At 38.3% G+C, this 22,418-nt stretch overlaps 1 protein-coding gene across 1 annotated transcript; it reads left to right on the forward strand.

Annotated features, from left to right (window-relative positions):
* Window positions 1-371: 371 nt before the first annotated feature.
* LOC131059755 (pentatricopeptide repeat-containing protein At1g63330) lies at window positions 372-22,418 on the forward strand. Its single transcript, XM_057992790.2, has 3 exons — window positions 372-2,579; window positions 21,383-21,467; window positions 21,637-22,418. Exon 1 carries the CDS (start codon window positions 579-581, stop codon window positions 2,466-2,468), a length of 1,890 nt encoding a protein of 629 aa, XP_057848773.2. The 5' UTR covers window positions 372-578; the 3' UTR covers window positions 2,469-2,579; window positions 21,383-21,467; window positions 21,637-22,418.

Consider the following 22,418-nt stretch of genomic DNA (forward strand, 5'->3'; position numbering starts at 1 on the left):
AATATTTAAAGATGAAGACAATTATTTTTAGATAAATAATAGATTACTAATTTTAGAAGTAACTTTGATCAAACTTACACCTACATATTTAATCCAAATAACAAATAAAATATTTAAAGATAAAGAAAATTATTTTTAGATAAATAATGATGATATTGAAATATAGAAATATTACGAACCAAATTCACTTAAAAATATCCATTTATGCACTTACTACATTTAAAACATTCTAATATAAAAGAACCAAATTCATATGAAAATATCCACTTATGCACTTACTACATTTAAAATATTCTAATAAAAAATAAACCGAAAACATTGGTGTCAAATTTTCATCCTTAGAAACCAGAAAAAAACATTCAGAATTATTAAAGACTATTTTTACTTTAATGGTTCACGTTCAATCGAGTTAATTCAATTGCTGCAGCTAAAGTGGGGAGATCGGGCACCCAAAAAAAATCGTTGGCAGGAAAAGATTTAAATTCGTGTTCATCACCTGTTCTGCTGTAATACCTATTCGCACAGCATCATTCTTCTTCAGAGGACAAGTACAACTACAAAGACATTATTTCATCAGCATGGTGCACAGAAAGTTACAGATCTTGTTCAAACAGGTTGCAAAAACGCACACCTTATTCATATTCAATGCCCGCTCCTTTTTAACCTCTGCTCATTTCTTAAACAAGTTCGACTCATTGCAAGACAGACAAACACAGGGCGTTGTATTTCGTACGACGCAGACAGCCAACGTTATACAATTTACCCAAGTCATTGATGCCCTCTGTAAATTTGGCCACACAGACAAGGCCTGGGACCTTTTTCACTTAGCGAAAGGACAAGGGCTTCCTCTCAACGTGAAATCATTCAGCGTGCTTTTAGGTGGTCTTGGTCGTGTGGGTGATTTCTCTAGAATTATTTTGCTTCTTGAGGAAATGAAAGAGATGGGTGTTGATCCAGATAGCATAATCTACACAGAGGTGATACAATCTTTGTGTGTGGGGGGTCAAATTGATGAAGCATTTGAGTTTTTCTGGGAAATGAGTCCTGCTAATTGCTATCCGGATCGTCTTACTTATAGCACCCTTATAAATGGTCTATGCAAGGAAGGTAGAGTAGATGAAGCCCTTGTTTTAGTTGGTAAAATGATACAAGATGGCATTTCTCTGGACACTATTATATATAGTACCCTAATTAATGGTCTCTGCATGGTGGCTAGAGTATACGAAGCTCTCGGATTATTAGCTAAAATGAGGTATGCGCTTTGTTTTCCGAACATTGTAATATATACCACCCTGCTTGATGGTCTCTGTAAGAAAGGAAGAGTTAATGAGGCTCTTGAATTACTAGCTGAAATGATACAAGATGGTTTTGCTCCTAATCTTATTACATACAATGCCCTAATTGAGGGTTACTGCATTGTATGCAGAGTAGATGAGGCTATTAGATTAGTAGCTAAAATGAGTCAGGCTAATTGTTCTCCAGATATTATTACGTATGGTACCATAATTCATGGTCTTTCCAAAATCGGTAGATTACATGAAGCTCTCGGATTTGTAGCTAAAATGTTACAATCTGGTTATTTTCCCCAAATCTACATCTGTACTAGCTTGATTAATGGCTTTTTCAGGGCTGGTAAAACGAATGAGGCATGCAATCTATTTGTACAAATGATTAAGTTTGGACCTTCTCCAGATAAATCTGCATTTAATACAGTTATCGGTGGACTGTGCAAAGATGGCAGGATGGACATGGTTCATGAGTGTTTAAATAAAATGTTCAGTAAGGGTTTGGAGCCAGATGTATTCACTTATAGTTCTTTGATATATTGTCTATGCAAAAAGCTTCAGGTGGACAAGGCTAGAGTGTTATTCGAAGAGATGGTAACAAGAGGCTGCTTACCAGATGTTGTGACTTACAGTTGTCTGGTTGCTGGTTTATGTTTGTGTGATAGGGTAAGTGAAGCATGTGCACTTCTGACAGAGATGGAAAACAGAAGCTATCATCCCGATGTGGTGACATATACTATCCTGGTTTCTGCATTCTGTAAGACAGAAAAGTTGGACAAGGCATGGGAAATATTCAACGAAATGGAGAAAAGGAATTTGAAACCTGATGTAGTGATATACAATGCAATGATTGATGGTCTTTGTAAGGCAGGTAATCTTCCTGATGCAAATGCACTGATGATTAAAATGGTTCGTGAAGGCGTGACCCCTAATGTGTGCACATATACTGATTTTATTGACGCATATTGCAAATCTGGTGAAATGGATAAGGCTATGTGGCTTTTTGAAAATGTGAAAACAGTTGGCATTACTCCAGATGTTGTTACCTATACTGTTCTAATTGACGCTTTCTTTAAGGAAAACAAACTGGTTTATGCTTTATCACTGCTGGATGAGATGAGAGCAAAGGGTTTGGTTCCAGATCGTCGCCTGCAAAAAGTTATCTCGTGGTATCTGAGATGAACAAACAACATGGTGCTACAGATTGAACAACTACTTGGCTACTTGGACTGGCTGTTTGTGCTGGTCAAAATTAAAAGAAGCTCTAAATAATGATGCTTTTGTCATTTCCAGGTGAGCATAATTCCAAAACCTTGCTGAGTGTCAGACATAAGAAGTCACTGTTTAGATGCACATAGTTTCTCAAATAGATATCAAATTGGCATGTGCATTGACCTCATCTGTTTTGAGTTTAGATATTTATTATATCCCATAAGTTCACAAACCCTAGTTGGTTGAGATAGTTTGAAACAGAGTTCCGTGACTCGCGGCGAGTCACGAGAGTCAGCGGGCCGGGTGACCCTGACCCGGGCTCGGACGGGTCAGGGGGTGTGACTTGCTTGACTCGCCGAGTCTGAGGGTCGTGACCTGGCCGATGTCACTTAAAAAAGTGCAGTCAAAAAAACAAAAAAAACATAACATTTTTTAATGATTTTTTTTGCCATTTCCCTTTCTTATAACCCTAAAAGGGATTGGCCAAGTAGACAGAGAGGCTGAGGCTGTGGCTATGGCAGAGGAGGAGGATAGAGCACGATCAGGCACAACACCTATGGCTACTCAGACTGGCACATCACAGGCAGAGACTATGGCTACTCAGTCATCCAGGACCTACCGTAGATGCCTTTCTAGGAGGCAGATAGACGAGCCAGAGCCAGAGCTTGAGCCTGAGCCATAGACTTGTTTTTGTTTACACTTTACAGTTACATATATGTTTGGAAACATTTGAAGTGATGGATTTTATATACATTGGACAACATATATAACTTTATATATCTATGTTTTCTAATTCCTTCAGCTACAATTTACATTTCTACGCATGTGATGGATGTATGTTTATGTATGTGATCAAATTAGCTTCTATTTGATGATGTTATAGTGTCTTTAAGCTTAATTCAATAATGGGTGTATGAAACAAGTTTTAAATCGTTAAAAATCTCTAAATTTCAAGGGTTTTCTTATTTTGCCGAGTCGTTGCTGAGTCATTTCCGAGTTTGAGCCGAGTCAGCCTTGCCGAGTCAGAGCCGAGTCCGAGTTTGGGAACTTTGGTTTGAAATGAGTAATTGGATGTTTCATTCTCTGTGTTGAAGATTGCTTTTTGTTGAAGTTTTACAATGATATGCGATTTCAGGATTGTATTTCAAATTTTATTGATTAAGGTTTAGCTATTTTCATGGCTTTATACATAGGATGAAATGTTTCAGGGCTAGGTCCATGATTTATCTGGATCATTTTTTGATTTTGTTCAAAGCAGGGCGTCAAGATGGAGGAAAGTCAACAACTTGGAACAATTGGATCTAGTCAAGCTCAAGAGGAGGATGTTTGGCACTTGAGATCAAATGCCATCCACATTGGCAAACAACATGGTCAAGAATGGAATCTACCAAGCCACTAGTTTCCTGCCAGCAGTTCAATGCAACGAGTTACTGGTCAAATGTGCAAGACATTTTGACCCTCAAACAAGGACGATAAGGGCACCTAATGGAGTAGTTCTTGCATTCCTCTCAAAAGAAGCAATCAGGGAGACCATTGGTATTCCTCATTATGATGGGATGGTGAACATAATAAAGCAAGAATCAATGGCAATATTTGAAAAGGCACTTGGCGTATGGGCTTTGTTACCTTAGATTGGATGAGCAGACCGAAAAGACCACAATCCAAGCTTCCAAAGAAACTCATGTGCATTGACTTCAAGGATGAGTATAGCGATATGGTGCTGATGCTAAACAGAATCATGGGGAGCCCACAAGGAGCAGTGTTTGAAATGTGGATTTTTTACTATATATAAGAGATTTCTTTAGGTTTGAAGATGATAAATTGGGCTAAGCTGATTAGCGACAACCTAGATGTGTGGTTGAGGAACTTAGAAAGGACAAGAACATTCTACATGAGTTCTTATGTGGTATACGTGTTGGCCAGGAACATAAGATATAAGGGGTTGATATGTAAAGGCGAAGTAGGACTTAAGAGAGGTCAACTCAATGTGTACGATTGCTATCCACACTTGCAATTGCATGCAAAAGAGCAAGAATTCCAAGAGTTGCATGATTTCGTCATGACAATCCAACAAAGACTCAACAAAATAAAAGAGAAGAAAGATAATTTGGAAGCAAAAAATATGAGATTGAAGGAATTCATACAATGGTTAATGAAACCAGTGAGACAAGAGGATGATACATTTGTTCCACCTATTACCATTCTGCAGGAGTCGTTTGAAGAGCCTTGAAGCCATGAGGAGTACAAATCAAGAAGTGAGGAAGTGGATGCCTTGAAACCATGAGTACAAATCAAGATGTGAGGAAGGGGATGGAAAATATCTCATGGCAAGCAGAAGAGTTTCTATAGGGATTCATTCAAATATATGATGAAATAGTATTGTTTGAAGGGAGATTCCAAAGTATGGAGAACTAGTGGGAAGACTTTCCAATGGTACAAGATAAGACAATGCCTCATCTCAAGGTGTTGAAAGGGATTCCTATGCAAACATTGATACAAGAAGGTGTAATTGAGGAAGGAAATATCTATGATTTCCATCGTTGCTATAGTTCCTTAATGATTACGAAGGCAACACTTGATAGAGTGAAAGGATAATGTGAAAAGATAGAAGGATCCATCAAGGGAATACAATCAAAGATCCTTGCATCCTTAGAAGAATTGTTAGGCCAGGAAATGAGTGAAGATGATGGTTTGAACTTAGAAGAATTGAAAAAGAAAGTGAAGACCACCTATTTTTAGGGGTTAGAGTCTATCAAGGAAAGTCAGTTGAATGAAATCCTTTCATTCATGATCTTCATGAATCATCTATAGGGACTGCAAGCGAAGTTTTCGAAGCATGCACCAAGGAGTTGGACGTGATAGAATTGCAGCTTGATGCCTTGCCAAGTATTGCCATGGATGAGCTTGAATTAATCATGACCAAATTGATTGTATATGGAGCAAGCGTCTATAGCCCTGACGGAGTTATCGCCTGTAAGCTCACAGAGATTGCTCTGTTTCCGATAAATTCTCTTTTCAATACCGACAGAGGTGTTTGTATTCCCAAAGCCAAGCAACTTGATATTTCTTTGCTTTTCAATTTCTTTTCTTTTGATTTTTCCTTTACTTTTCACCTTTTCACCTTGGCTGGTAAGCAGTGAAGCCTACGTGGGATTGAGCGTTACAGTGGTCGCTGAAGCAGAGCTTCAGAATTTTTCACTTGCAGTGACCTCTCTTTGATAAAACGACAGACTTAAGCGTTTTAAAGTGCAGTGATCACAACGTTGGCGACAAGACGCAGTAAGCAACTAAATTTTTAGACCGACTAAGCCTTAAACCAAAATGGACTGACTACAGGGGCAACCGTCAATTAGGTGCTCTACCAAAGTTGGCATCCAAGAAATGAGCTGGAAATTTTTTTCCGACTTCGTACACCAGTGTTGGGAAAAGCAAACAAACCCTTCCAAAAACTGGCAGGGAGACAACCCCTTCCGAAAGGACACCTACACTACGGAAAGCAAACTAAACTAAAGCAGAAAACATGAAATCTAAGCTAAAAGAACAGAAAACAAACAAAAACAGAAAACAAAAACCTAAACTATGTACAAGGAGAAACTGACTGTACAAAATGCAGGCTGCATACATGCGTTCCTGACCCAGGTTGATTTTTCAGTATATGCAGCAATAACAGGGCAGTGGGAATAGTTCTCAGTTTGGCTTGTTTGTCTTTATATTCTGAAAAGAAAATTTTCAGTTGGCCACTCTCGAATTTAACCAGGAAAGTGGGCAAAATTATTAGTTGGGGAAGTTCATTAGGTTCATGGTTAATCCATTTACAGGTTGTTTTTCCAGAATATTCAAAATTAAACGGAAAATTTTCAGAATTAACAGTAGGAGGGAAAGAAACAACCTGGCAGGTTTTTGAGTCATGCAGAGTTTTGTACGGTGGGTTGTGCGGTGGGAAGGCTTCAATAGCTGTATCAGGAGGTCGCCATTGGTGGTGTAGCATCTTATCAGCATTCAGAGTGTGCAAATCAGCATCAGATTTTTCATCGGGTGGCCCAGGTTGACAGTTGATCTCAAAACCGAACTCGAACTCAAGAAAGAGGGGTGCATCATCTGCCGGTGCATCTTCATATTGTGTGAACAATGCAACCGTAGGCACCTCTGCCAACCCGTCTTTAAACAGCAGGGATTGTTCGATTAATTGGCCCTCAAAAACATCCTCGACGGACTCTTGGACTGCATTGTCCATTGGTGGGGCTGCTGCAAACTGCTCTTCAACTTGTGGCTGATCCACAAAGCTCCCTTGATCGTCCTCTTGAACACTGTCCTCATTAGTTGCAGGGATAATAAATTCATTTGCTACCTTGGTCTGATTGACTGGTTCATCTTGCTCAGCACTTGATAGCCCCAACTTAACATCGTCAGAAGGTGTGGTGCTGTATTGATTTTGCGATCTTCTATACTCGTCTGCAGCAAGGTAGGCACTCCACACTTTGCCGCTGATACTCTCCTCTGGTTCTTTTGACAGTCCAAATTGAGCTTTAACTTAATTGACTGGCTCCATGCATAGCAAGCAGGTGAACTCTGAATGTGGGGTGCGGTGAATTCTGCACCACCAAGGTGACAGCACGTTCTCTAAGCATAACTCCTCTTCGAGACCAAACTGGTTCTCAATGAAATTCTTAAAACGTGTAAACTCATCGATGCTGGACAGAGGACTGGGAATATCCGGCTGTGCTAACTTCTCCGGTTTGGGGATATCCCAAAAGAATATCTGCCCCTGCAATGCGAGCTCGACCCTTGACAAAAATGTCAAGCAATTCAGTTCATCGTGCGTTGTGGTGTCATGAATCCTGCAGTGAGCTGTAGATGCAAATTCGAACAACCGCTTGGGATATAGCTGCAGACTCAACCTCTGCTGGATCTGAAAAAATTTGGACTGCAAACAGCCTTAATGAAGCGACTGACTCAGAAATATTTTTGGTATTTTCTGATTTTTTTTGGCTTTTCTGGTTTAACAGGGATCTTGCATATCCCAAATATAGCAATTAAAAGGTCGATTAGACTCAACTTGCTGCAAGGAATTGTTAAGGTGCCCTCCCCAATTTTGTTGCGTGCGGAGGGTAAAAGCTATAAAGTTATTCCTCGAAAATATAGACTGATATGATCTGGATTTAGCTGTTTAGACATTCATCATACCAGCCCCCCTCCTAGCGCCAATTCTGTTGACGTGTCTAAAGTCGCATCGCTGCAGACTCCATCCGACCAACGCAGAATAGAATGTACTCGCTGAGTATCCTATCCTCTCTTGAGATAAGGAAATCCCTAATGCTGTTTTTTTTGTTTGATCAAAGAGGACGACCTCAAGGTTTTGATTGTCAGGTCTTGACTGCGGGATTACTCAGTGGTCGATGTGATTTGCTAGGAGCACAAGGGGACTTATGATTTGCAACAAGCTGGTCTGCTGTGATTCTCGAAATACGTAATAAAGAGCAAAAATAAAGGGTTAGGAGATCTAAAACTAACAACACGGGTATGCGGGTGGACGGATTCAACATAACCAATCCCTGCTTGGCTAGAATAGCTCACAACCTTGCAGGAACGGTGCAATCTTCTAGGGGACTTGGAAGATTTTCAGATTGCAAACGCACGGCTAAGCACCCAATTCTGGCGCAGCTTAGACGGACACCTGCAATTGAACTAAGCACAATTAAAGGCTCAGGTTAACCATACAAAAGGATACACAATCAGTATATCCTCAATGGTATGAGCCTGAATCTATCAAATACCTGCACACCCAAAATGGAAAGATCTATCTAAAATGCTGAGAGAAACCATGCAAACAGGATGAAAACAAGACAATAAACACCAAATCAATGTCTATATATTGATTTCAGCTGCCTATTACAACAATTTCTGCAACATCTATATGCTACTGCTTAAAATCTAACCTATTCTAACTCTAAAATCTAACTCTCTCACCAAAGTCTAACTATTTAACAAAAATCTCTAACTATCTAACCCTTTACAAAAGAAAGGCCTCTGCCTTTTATAGAATTTACAATATTGAATCGAAGGCTAGGATGGACTGCATCCAAGGGTCTTGATCTGCCTTCCAGAAACTAGCAGCCTTAACCCATGCCCATTAAATTCTCACTCATCCATTCAACCACAATTTCAACTACCTGCCACTATTTGGCTTCAATTTGAGTCTATCCGGTAGTTGGACATAACTGTCCACAACTGACTTGTTTCCCCTTTCTTTCAAAATATCTGAGTGGGGCCTACAAGCAGTTTTACAATAAAACAATTTCAGCTTTTTAGAAATTGAATTCCTGGAATTAAATCCAATTGTGTGCTTTTTCTCGAGAAGGCATAAACTTGCAGCATTCAGAGTGTTCTTTGGTCTTTGGTCCCGGTGGTGGACTTCATCTTTATTCAGTGGCACGGTTCCCAATGTTTGGTTGCTCTCGCGCTCCTGCAGTGCGTTCCCACACCTTTTTTCTTTTCCAGTCTTCAGCGCCTGGCCTTGATTGCTATCCTTCTTCGATTTGCGTTTCAGGTCTTTCTCCTGGTTCTCTAATGACGTCCTGCGACTTGCGAACGATCAATTTCATTTCAATAAATCAATTTGAAAAATTAATTAATTTAATTTAACAAATATTAAAATTTAACGCCTGGAGGGTCATTTGAAAATTTCCCAAGTTTTAACGGTTTTACTCCTTCCGCGAATTTAGTTGTTCCTGGCAATTTTGGGCAAGAGGGGCGTTTGAAAAGTTTTAAAAACTTTGACATTTTCACCCCTTAATGGTGAATTTTGGGATTTTGGGCACTTTTGCAAACTTTAAAAACTTTGACATTTTCACTTAAAGGTCCGAATTTCGGCCCTTTGGGGCATTTTGCCAACTTTACTTTTTTCTCACATTTTCACTTAAAGGTCCGAATTTCAGCCCTTTGGGGCATTTTGCCAACTTTACCTTTTTCTCACATTTTCACTTAAAGGTCCAAATTTTGGCCCTTTGAGGCATTTTGCCAACTTTACCTTTTTCTCACATTTTCACTCAAAGTTCCAAATTTCGGCCCTTTGGGGCATTTTGCCAACTTTACCTTTTTCTCACATTTTCACTTAAAGGTCCAAATTTCGGCCCTTTGAGGCATTTTGCCAATTTCGGACCTTTTAGGCCTTTTGCCAATTTCGGACCTTTTAGGTGTTTTGCAAACCTTTAAAAAAAACTTTGCAAATTACCCATTACTGGCGAATTTCACAAGACTTGGTCTTATTTCTCCCGCACAGGCAGACAATTTAGGGGGGGGTCCCTTGTCAACTGACGGGGTGTGTGTGCAATACGCACAAGAGTACCAAATAAACCTTGTTCTTATAATAGATAACATCATCAAGCACCGTATATCTATCATCCTAAATTTGACCATCCATAATCTTGCATGCAAACTGATCCTTGGAATACTCAACTAAAAGTTGAGACTTCCAATCTGCTGAAATCTCACTCATGGAACAAAGGGTAGAAACTGTAGGTCTCCTAGAAAGTGCGCCTGCTACAACATTCTTCTTCTCGTTGACATGCTCGATGTCAAAATCATATGCTTGTATCTTGCTGACCCATTTCTGCTGGCGCTCATTGAGCTCTCTTAGCTCAAGGAAATATTTCAAACTTTTGTGGTTGGTCCTCACCACAAACTTCCCACCTACCAAGGACTGATGAAACTTCACCAAAGCATGCATAATGGCGAGCATCTCCTTGTAATAGGTGGAATATAATCTCTCATTATCTTTCAACTTCCTACTCTCATAAGCAATGAGATGGCGATTCTGCATAAGAACCACACCTATACCCTCTCTTGATTCATCACACTCTAAAACAAAGGGTTGAGAGAAATGTGGAAGAGCTAGAACTGGACAAGTGCTCATGACCTACTTGAGCCTATCGAATACAATCTGTGCCTCATCTGTCCATTTGAATGCGCCCTTCTGTGTGAGATCTGTCAAAGGAGTTGTCAGCTGTGAATATCCCTTCACGAACCTCCTGTAATATCCACATAAGCCTAGGAAACTCTGCAAGTCAATAATGTTCCTAGGTGTGGGCCAATCAAGAATCGCTTGAATCTTTTCCTGATGTACCTTAACCCCATCAACTCCAATCACATGCCCCAAGTACAAGATCTCTGTAAGTCCAAACTCACATTTGGACATCTTGGCAAATAGAGACTGTGCCTTTATAATACCAAGTACCTCATCCAGATGCCTCATGTGTTCCTCCCAAATCCTGCTGTATATTATAATGTCATCGAAGAACACAAGCACATCCTTACGTAGCTGCTTATTGAGTATATGGTTCATGCATGACTGGAAAGTTGCAGGCACGTTATTAAGGCCAAATGGTATCACCAAGAATTCATAGTGCCTGTAATGACAACGAAATGCTGTCTTATGTATGTCCTCATCACGAACATGTATCTAATGGTAATCTTTGAGAAGTACACTGCCCCATGAAGTTCATCCAACAACTCATCTATGCGCGGAATAGGATACCTATTTTTGATGTTTTTCTTATTTAAAGCACGCACAGTACCACCCTTCTTCACCAACACCACAAAAAAAGCAAAGGGGCTAGAACTAGGGTGAATATGCCCCATATCTAGTAGCTCACGAATAGCCTTCTCTATCCCATCCTTAAATTTCTTAGGATGACGATAGGGAGTAGTGATGATGAGCTTGGCGCCCTCCTCAAGTTCAATCACATGCTCAAACCCATGGTTAGTAGGTCTACCAGGAGGAATATCACCAAATACAACTCCATGTTTGTCCAACACTGTTTGAACATCAATATGAAAAAGCTGCTCATCAGGTGACTTGGACGAAATGAAACATTGTGCCGCCTAAGCAACATCTCCATGTCTAAAGATAGACTCCATCCTACGTGCTGAAACCACCATAGGCCCACCATAAAAAAAGAGCCTTTAGCACAACCTTCTTACCGTCAGCCATGAACTGTAATTCCATCCTTTTGAAATCCTGAATGTACCTGCCAAGTGATTGCAACTAGTGGATACCCAACACTGTATCAATTTCACCAAGACCTATAACATAGAAGTCATCAGTCAAGGTGTAATCTCCCATTTGTATGCTAAGCTGCGGGACTCTCCAGGTGCACCTCATGGAGAATGCATCTGTTACTGTCACACACTGAAACCAAGAAAATCCTTTGCCTGCAATTCACGCCTAACAACTAATCCCTCATCAATAAAATTGTGTGGCACTACTGTCAACAAGGCAAGTCACACGTTGTCCCTTAATTACTCCCTTTAGGCGAAAGGGGTGGTATCTAGGGACTCCTGAAAGAGTGGCAATGGTAGGATGAGATGTATCCAAGGCATCATTCTCTCCAAGCTCCACTTGTGGAGCCTCCTGCTCATCCTCACCATTGTTGCCCTCAAAACCTGTATAATGTATATGCTCATCATCCACATCTGACATAACTTCAACGAGATGCATCTTGCCTTTCCCAAGGCATCGGTTTCCAGGCTCGCAAGGCTCCTTACGCGAGAAGCATAGCTTTTTCCTCTTCAACTCATTATGTGTTTCCTGATCCATCTTGAGAGGAGGTGGTGGAGTCTTGTGCTGTGTAGAAGACCTTTGAAAAGGCTTGGAGTTCCTAAGAAACTTCTTATTTTGCCAATAAGAAGTGGGAGGTGGTGAAGTATCAAGGTCTAAGGTAGTCTGAATAGCCTCATATAAAGTCCTAGGCTTAAGAGCTTTGACCAAACCTCATAACCTGTCATGTAAACCCTCAATGAACAACATCACCGCACGTCTATCAGGCATCTCTGGAATCATAATAGCAATACGTTAAAACTCATTAATATAAGTTTCAACATGTCCAGTTTGTCGCAGTATTGCTAGATCTTTGTAGTATAACTCAACATCCTTACTGTCAAATTTGGCTATCAACTGCTCAGTGAACTGCTTGTAAGAATGAATGAGTCCATGGTTTTGGGTAACCAAACCATGATGCCACCAGTCATAAGTCACACCATCTAAATGTAATACTGTAGACTAAATAGCCTCATCCTCAAGCATTGGCTTAAGTGAAAGGTAGATGTCAAGCTTGTGCACCTAGGCTCATGCACTGATTCTCTCGCTACCATCAAAGGAAGATAAAGTGAGCTTGCTAGTAGCTCGTTTTAGGTCACCATTATGTTGCTGCCTAGGCCATCTATCACCACTGTTCCTCATATTGTCTCTACGTTGTAAGCAATACTAATGTAGAGGAAAAGCATCTCTAACATGCTTTGGAAGGCGTGTCCACTCATCATTAGCTGCCATAACATCATCCTAGAACTCCATGCCCTCAAGTGGGTCAACTGGTGGTGGCTCCTCCAGGCGGAAAATGTGGCTGCATAGGTCTATCAATTGTCTGTGTACATGTCCTATCATGTGGAGGGGAGCCAAAAGCACTATCCAACGATGATGGAGCTTTACCGCCCCATGGCTCACTGCAACTGATACAGACCTATCAACCCTATCATGCCCATCACGCCTGTCATGTCTACCACGCCTATCCCTAGGCCATTCCATATCCAATCTATCAAGGGCTCCACTTATCTGCTCTAATGCCTGTGCAATCTGTGGCTGTGTATTAACGAGAGTTCTAAATAACTCCCGATCAGGATCTTCGTGTTGATTCTCTCTCTCCCTTTAATGAGGACTCCTATTACCATCCTGCATATCACCCGTATCAAAATTTAATTCCACTTGTGCTCTCCTGCAAGTGTAATATTTGTATGGTCCAGTCCTTCTAGGATACATAGAAATGATCAAAGTACCCTCAAGCTAGCAAGATCATGGTTCTGATACCATTGAAAGATCCCCACCCAAATCTGATCCAATTTTTTGATTTTATGATGACTGCTGATTGAGATTTTGGGATGGTTTTCAATTGTTTTAATTTGAGTTTTTGATGCCAATGATTGAACAAGGTTTTATCATGAAACATTTGCCAATAAATAGTACCTTTGAACCCAATTGGTTAAAAAAAATATAATTGACTGATATAAATTTCCGAGTTCTGATTTTTAAGAAGAACAAATACAATTATTCAAAATTATAGGAATTGAATCACCAAGAACAAAGATTTGCACACCCTGAGTCCAACGCTCAACTAGAGAAGGATTTTTATTGATGAATTCAATGGAGATCACAATATAAGAGCATCCGACTGACAATAGTGGCTCCAACCGACTTTCTTTGCAGCCACAATAATTACTAAAAACAAATGTTGAGATAAACAATAGAAATGCTAAGTCCCACGCTTGACCTCTAGGCAAGATTATTGAATTTGACTTAATTTCCTCAATTTCCTCCATGAACAAACAATCTGAATCACAATTGACCCCTAATGTCTGGTAGAATCACAAGTCACTGCTGGTAAATGCTGATCAAGGTGTTTGGACAATTTCCCAAACCCTTCCTGAGTGGTAACGACTTGATTTTCATAACTTAATAACTGAAAATTATAAAGTTACTATAGGATTTTCATAACTTGCCATAAATAGTCACTTTAATGATATTTTGCTATTTTTAGCAAAAAGTGACTTAGCCATAAAATAAAATTATTTGCTCATTCAAAAAAAAAACATTATTTGCTCATTAAATAAGCATCCAAAAGCCAATCTCTAGCGTGTAAAGTCCTCCCATGCCAGGAATAACATTTCCTATCCACTGGATTTGCCTACGGAGATGTATAATAGGCAAATTTCACCATCTCAGTGATTGTCTAGGAAAGAGGGGACATTACAGTCCTCCCTTCTTGGGATTGCTTGCCCTCAAGCAATTGCAAAGCTGGATGCTGAAGTATCTGTTGGCGTGTTTGTCATTTATATCACCCTGCAAGCACAGTATCAGTCTTCAGATCATTATACACATACACAAATATTTCTTCTGAATGATATTATCAGTTCACAACTTCATATATTGCAGCAACTCGTACTAATCTTCTGCATCTTTACTATTACCTGTGTGTGGTATTTCTGCATCTCTGTCATTTCTATGTAGTATGCATCATTTCTATGAAGATTGCACTCAGATATTTATGTCTTCTTCATGCACGTGATAATCATTCTTCTGTTGATAATAATATTAGTAGTTTGAAGAATAAGTTTCAACATATTCTTATCTCTCTTGGAATCGGTTGCTGGCAGCTATAACTATATGTTAGTTGTAAATGAGTCACAACTAATCTTTGTTATAATCTTTGCCATCAATGTTAGAGTAACATAGTATTATTGGTGTGGAATAAACTTTATTGAATATCATCGAGTGTGTATCATACTTTAATGCATTAAAGCTTTAAGTCTTTAGACGGAATAGAAGACAAGGCAGTTTGGCAGTTTGGATTTGGTTATAACTAACATGAGTAGTTTGGCTAACCATATAACTCCTTTTTAACTATCTCTATGCTGGATGTTTTTTATATGAAGTGATTGAGTGGGCAGTTTGTGTTGTGACTGGGTTGTAATTACTGTCTAATACGTTGGAGAAAATGAATTCTGAAGATATTTGTAAGGCAGTGACATGCTATAGAAAGGATTGTATTTTGGAAGATCTAAAACAAAATGATGATGACATACGTAAGAGTGGCATAAATCTTCATGTGTATGTGCTGCAGATCCAGTGGTGAGAGTAAATCATAGTTTCAAATTGTTTCTTTTCATTCTTGCTGATTCAAATCTGAGTTGAGTTTTGATTACAACAGTGATAGAGTATAAACTGCAGATTAATATCTCTTCTAAGTGATTTGAGACAGTGATAGAGTATAAACTGCAGTATTATATAAAATCGTTGCTAAGATTTGGCCTTCTAGACTTAGCAAACTACTCCCCAAATTGGTTTCTTGAACTCAAATTGGACTTTGCACATTTTGGATAATTTGATCACTAGTTGCGAGTGTTTGCCTTGAGGTCAAAGAAGTTGACACAATGTTTGTATGGCCTTCATTGTGTTTGAAAAGTCTTATGAGAGGATTGAATCACACTTCATTGAATTGATGTTAAGGGTGGGTGTTGGAGAAAAGTTTGTAAGGATGACTTTGATTCTTATTAAGGATTCCTATGCTTAGCTTGAGAGGATCTTTCAAACCATTGTAGCTTATCATTGTAGCTTCGAGCAGGGAAATATGCACTCTGATAGCACTGTAGGTTTGTTTGAGTGCACAACTTGAGTAAATGACTTTTTGTAACTCTTACTTCTAAACCCATCAAACTCTCTTTTCATATTCTAACCAGGAAAATTGTTCTCCATTCTTGCACATCCTTTATGTTAACCTTTCCATTTACTAGGAACTTGGAACTTGTGTGCCATAAACCAGCCTCCTTAAAACTCTCTTAACTGTACCCAAGAGAATTTGCCAAGATTATAGTAAATGCATTTATTACACATCTATTCCGACTGAAATGACTTTAAATTCTGCCACGCAACACCCCATATAGAAGGACCAATGACATTAATAACAATAATCACTACACCTGATTAAACACCATTATTGAGATTACAATTCTTGATACCAAGGCACTTTAAATGAAAACAAGCAGGTAATCAAAACAAATATAATTCAAATTGTAGAGACTTGAACTAAGTGTGACAATGGGAACAAAAGCTATCAATTTGTGTACTTTGTGTGAAGATGGAAGAGCTCCAAGATTGATAATGGAGGATGACTATTTGCCTTCCACAACTAGTTTTACAGCTTTTCTCTCACCTCTTTCTTTTTGATTGTTTGTAATTAATCCTGAGAATCTATATACATCTAGATTTTCCACTAGGAATTGGTTGGAAACCTACTAGTTGGGTTTTATCGTTTTAATAAAGTTCTTTCTTTTCTTTATCTTTTTGGTTTTTTCAGTCTAAGTAGTGTAATTATCTGGATGGTGGTGTTGTAGCTTATTAGAGTTTTTCAGCGAAGTGGGCTACATTATTTCTTTTGAAGTTTGTACTATCTCTATTTTAAATTGTGTCAAGTCTTGTTACTACACGGGTGGTTTCACATGCTTCTATGAGTATGCTTGGTAGCTAACATTGTTCATCCAGAATTGTAGACTTTTTATTTTCTCAAACATCCTTTTGCCTTTTCTCAGTAATCTGCATTTTTATTTTCCTTGAAGCATCAGTTGACTTCAAGAAGACTGCAACTTGAAGAAGGGACTAGAAAATTCAGCAGTGTCCAATTTTTTCAATCAGTCTATCCATTGGATATGCTTGTGTATTTCTTCTTCACCCAGAGATTCCATTGCTCCCCAATGATTGATTGTAAATCTGCCACCTTCTCCAGCAAAAGTTCGCTGCAAACATAGTTTAGGATTAAGTTTTAGACATTGAATTTTCAGAAACACAAGTTTAATAATGTCCATGCTTATATTTTGATTGTATGATAAATTAAAGTAGGCAAAATTATATAATAAATTAAAATAAGCAAAAATATATGATAAATGAAACACCAGCTTATTAATGTATCCAGTATAATCAATATTCAACTGTGGACAATTACTTCAAAGAAGCTTTTTCTTGTAGCAAAGACTGCAAGCTGAGGAAAAAGGTTTAAATTTAGTGACACCAGGTTAGGCCAATTCCTTGTTTTCTATGAACTCTCTCATTGAAAAGTGTACCAAAATATGGTTATAAATACATTTGCAGATGTTTCACTCATGCTCCACATGGGCCTAACTCAATACTGTTTGCCAATGTCCTCCAACATTAGATCAATGCAGTGTGCTGATCAAGGAGTACAAATAATGTTGGGGTTTCTATCCATTGGTAGTCTATCTGCAGGAGCATAATGTGCTACATCATCAGTGACTACTTGCACTACATTTTCAACTGCCACTTCTACCATACCTTCCAAAAAACTGCATAAGTAATCTGCATTTTTATTTTCCTTGAAGCATCAGTTGACTTCAAGAAGACTGCCACTTGAAGAAGGGACTAGAAAATTCAGCAGTGTCCAATTTTTTCAATCAGTCTATCCATTGGATATGCTTGTGTATTTCTTCTTCACCCAGAGATTCCATTGCTCCTCAATGATTGATTGTAAATCAGCCACCTTCTCCAGCAAAAATTCGCTGCAAACATCATGAATAGAAGGGGCTTTGAACACTTGACCAACTACAACAATTACATTGATAATTGCTTGCCAATGAGGAGACCTAAAAGACACAAAAAACAAGAATTTATAAAGCAAATTTAAAACCATAAACCCTTAACAAAACTAGGAAAGTAAGAATAACAAAAATTGTAATAAAACGAGACAAAAAAGCTTAAAATGCTACCTGCTGCATTGAAGAAATTTCTCAAAAGTACCAGAATTTGCCAGTGTGGTCCTTGCTGCTGAGTAGTTGTCTTTGTTCAAACTCATGTTGGGAACTAGGAGTAGTGCATGATGCAACTGAATTTGTCAATTTGCAAATTCTAGGCCTGGTGCTACTATAATTCTACCCACTTCCACTTTCGGGCTTTGGAGTAGTGGAAAGTGCGGTAATTTGTTGATTTAGTCTTAATCTTTGTTCCCTCTTGTCTATGAAGGTCTCCAACTGTGTTGTCACCTCTCTCACAACGTGAGGTTGAATGCTTGGCCATGTGGAAACGTCACCTCCTTGAATACAGACAAGGTAGTATTTTAGTTGTTTAATGCCTCTGCCTAGAGACTTCATACGACAATGTTTGCAAAACACCAACCCATTTTTTGTCCCTGGCCTTCTATGCTTCCAAGTGGTGTCTTTTGTAGTGTCCCACCCTAGTGTGTGGCACTATGAACTGCCTCTAAACCTTGGTCTAGTACTTATACACTGATTTTGTGTGTTTATAAGAGTGTTTCAATGAATAAACAACAATAGTAACAAGTACTTCTACTTCACAATCAAGAGATATGATAACTCAACCTTAGCTAAACTATTTCATTGCTATCATAGATCTGATTACAAAAGTTTCAAGTCTGATGTAGAAATCAGACTGCAACTACTGGTGATTTTAATCTTAACTACTTAAGGTTTGAAAGTACAATTGGAAGGGAACATACCCGTTTGATAGCTCTAAGCTAGGATATGAAACATAACCCTTTACAAGGCAAATAAGATAAGGAGAATGGACTGAAAGAGCTGTTTGCAGGTCTGATTCGGAAGGTGGCAGCCACACAGGTCACTCAGAAAATGAGTTGTAGCAGCTACAAATCTGTCCTTCACATTCCAAATCTAATTCCAAGTATAAAGTCTTTTTAAGGCACCCCAGAGTGTAGAAGTGTGCCTTCAAGTAACTAGGCGCTTGACCCTTGAAACCCTTCACTTGCGAGAACTTATTCAGTCTGATTTTATTTCTGATTTGCTGTTGTAATCCTCAAACCCTATGTAGTAAGGTGAAATACTTGTGCAAACTGCTGCAAAGGGAAGAACCTTGTGTCCCGAAGATTAAATAGCATCAAAATAGCTACTCTACCTCCAAATATGGCCAAGAAAGGGATCGGCAAACTAGCAACCACCTCACTCTGAAATCTGATTCAAAATCTCAAAAAGCTTGAAAACTGTCAACAAAACTACCTCTTCTTTATCAATGGTGAAAAACTTAAACAACCAATACCAAAGAGCAAGGGTAATGGCTTTGCCTTGCTCCAAATATGTCCAATAAGGGGGTCAGCTTAGCAAGCAAGGGGCCGACTCAGAAAACTCAGTAAATATATTCTAACCCCCTTAAATCTGCTACAAACTTAAATTATATTATTGGCGTAGACAAGTCTTGATGTCTTCAAGATGAAGATGCATAAGAAACCCTCTCCCTAGCTACCAATGAGCCAAAATAGGGGGCGGCCTGGCACACAAACACCTCACTTCAGATTTCAACCAGCAACTCTTCAAAACTGAAAATCTTTGAAGCTCCAATGAAACCCCAGCTATGAGATTTCCCTTGCACACTCTTGGTTGATCTCTCACAACTGCAAGTGTGTTTGCTAATGGAGGTTTTCGTCTCCACAAGCATCTCAAACTTGGTCCAGCAAGCTCCTCTAAGGAGGCAAGGTGAAATAACAATAATAACATAACAAATGATTTCCAAATAACCCTTTTAATAGCCTCCAAAAGCTACACCCTAATTAGGGTTTTCAAGTGGGAGCCCACTTTATGTTTTAATATTGAGTTCACTTAAAATAAATAAATTCAGAATATTCACTTTTTATGGTCTTAATAAAATCTTTTAATCTTTCTCTTGCCTTTAAAACCCTTACCAAAGCCTCCACTTTTAGTATCTCATATATTTGCCCTTCTAATCTTTATTCCCATTTATTGGAAAAATCACATTTATAACCTTTTTAAAGATCCTTCCTCATTATTATTTTTTTCTCTCCTTAAGCACTCACTCTCTCACTAGATTCATGTATGCCTTTGAGGGTGTTATACTTAGATTTAATGTAGTTTTTAGCTGGCAACCTGGAGGTAATAACACTGTCGATTGAATCCACCATTGTTTACTCTAAAGTGCCCTATGAAATAGGAGAAAATCACCAGTCCAATGTCCTCTGTCTGTCCTTACCAGTCTATGAGGACTTCGTTAATAGACTGATCTATCTTGATCTGCTGACGTTGGCTAAGAAGGGGTCATTCAAACATTACAAATTGAAAACGCTACATTATCAAGATAATACAAATCACAACCAACAAAGCTAAAATAAATGCGGTAAAACCTTAGCAAATTAATAAATTAGTAAGAAAGATGAAAACAAGAATGCAATGAAAAACAAAAAAATCCTCTAGGGTTTTGATGTATACTTATTTTGTGTCATTTATGTAAAAGCTTTTAAATTTTACAATGTACGAAATGCAAATACTGGAAATAATTTTTATAAAACTAAAAATATAAAGAAGATCGAACAAGACAAAAAATGAAGTAATATAAGATACCTTCACTTGATGGTTGGAGTTGGAAGTTGGAAATTGGAATTTGGTAAGTCAAATCCAAGCTTTATATCAGCTCCCCCTTGGCACAAATGCACTGTCAATCGAACTCTATCAGCTCCTTGAACTTTTTAATTTTATTTGACTTTTTTAAAAAGTAGAATTATTTTTTTAGCTTGATGCCAACCCTGCACGCCTTGCAAGGCCTGCTGTATGACTCAAACGACACTCCAGACCCATGAGTTTGTGCTGAGTGGTTCTGTGAGTCAGGGCCCCAGTTTTGCTGGGGTTGCCTCTGATCTGGACATTGAAGTCTAGGTGAGGATCCAGGGAGATTCATAACTATGATGCACAAGTACAAATCAAACATTGCATGAACTCATATGCAGAACCATTTTTTTCCAAATTTTGTTAACATCTCTAAATATCATATGCATGTATGTATATAGTCTATACAACATGACACAGGCAAGTAAAGGTTACAGGTAATTTTTTGTTGTCATCCTATATAACATTGCCATTATGCCAGAGACCCTCCTCGAGATAACAAAGGAATGTTTTCAGTTTACCTTATGTAAATTGCTTCAGATTATGACCTCGGAAAAAAAGTTGGGAATAAATTGAACCTCCCAACCCTCCTACACCAATTATAAGCTTTGTATATTAGACAACTATACCCTCACACCAGAAGTTTGTGTTTTCTTGGATTCTGTTGTCAAAGAGATAAGTAAAATGATTCAGTCTTTATTGTTTTATTGTCCTGTGTGTCTTTTTTTATACTGGCATTTATTTACTTTTTCAACTTTTTGATGCATATTCTGAATTTTAAAACAGGTGAACAAGTTAACAGATAATAAGACCTTAGTCACAAGATGATTTTTGACATTAATTTGGAGTTTCTTTTGGTTCGTAATGTATATATGCATTCATTTTACAATTTAGGCTTATTTTTGCAGGTTATATACATGTTTGTTCAGACTCTCATATGTTTTGTGAGAAACATTTTCAAATTCTAATAGGGAACTGCAAATGATGCCTAAGGTATGAGATGGCCAGAAACAGGTTTTACATGCCTTTTTCATTTTATTTTAGTTGAAATAGACTTCTGTTTTCCTGTTAGTTCGGACAGTAAATAATGGTGGTTATTGATGATGATGGAAAATTTTGGATTGGTGTATTTACTTCCTCTTTAATTGGTATCAAAATGTAGATTCCGGAGGAAAGCTATGCAGGTTCTACCACAGACAATGTTGTGTTTGGAATTCTTGATGAAACATTGATGAAAAAATGATTGGTTGCCAACATTTATTGATGATCTACTTGTTTCCACAAGATGAATTTCAATATCCCTTAAGAAAGAGGAAATGTACAGTTCCCAAATTGTCATTTCCTGCAAAACCCGAGACTCTGTAGTTCAATGCTCTCCATTCATTATGTCTGGAACTTATTCTGCATTTCAAGGTCAAAGTTTACATCAAATATATATGTATATCACAATTAAGTTTTTATGCTGTCATGATATTTAATAGTTTGAAGATTAGATCTTCTTGTATAACAATGTGATGCTGTCTTTCGAGATTGAACTTCTCCCACGTTAACCGTAAGTGACGGTTAAGTTTCCGGAGCAAGGATTTGATGTTGGTGCAGAACATCGAGCTTTTGATGAATCCATAATATCGGATCCATGTACAAATGAGACAAATGCATGTTTGAAATATATTTTCACTAACTTAGAGGTGAGTTACTGCTGGTCATTGATTTTGACTAGAGCATGCAAGCATTGGGACATATATTGTCACATTCTAGTGACATTTCTAATATACACAGATGCATGCATGTATATCACTCATTAGAAGATGCAATTCAAAACAATGTATATAGATATCTTTGTAACTGTGAAATTTTCAGTTATTTTCATTCTATTTGGATAGATCTGTTGGTATGGGTCATTTACACGTGTGAATTGAAGCTAAATTGGTGGGGGTTATATAA

This window comes from Cryptomeria japonica, chromosome 3, assembly GCF_030272615.1.
Source record: "Cryptomeria japonica chromosome 3, Sugi_1.0, whole genome shotgun sequence".
Lineage (NCBI taxonomy): Eukaryota > Viridiplantae > Streptophyta > Pinopsida > Cupressales > Cupressaceae > Cryptomeria > Cryptomeria japonica.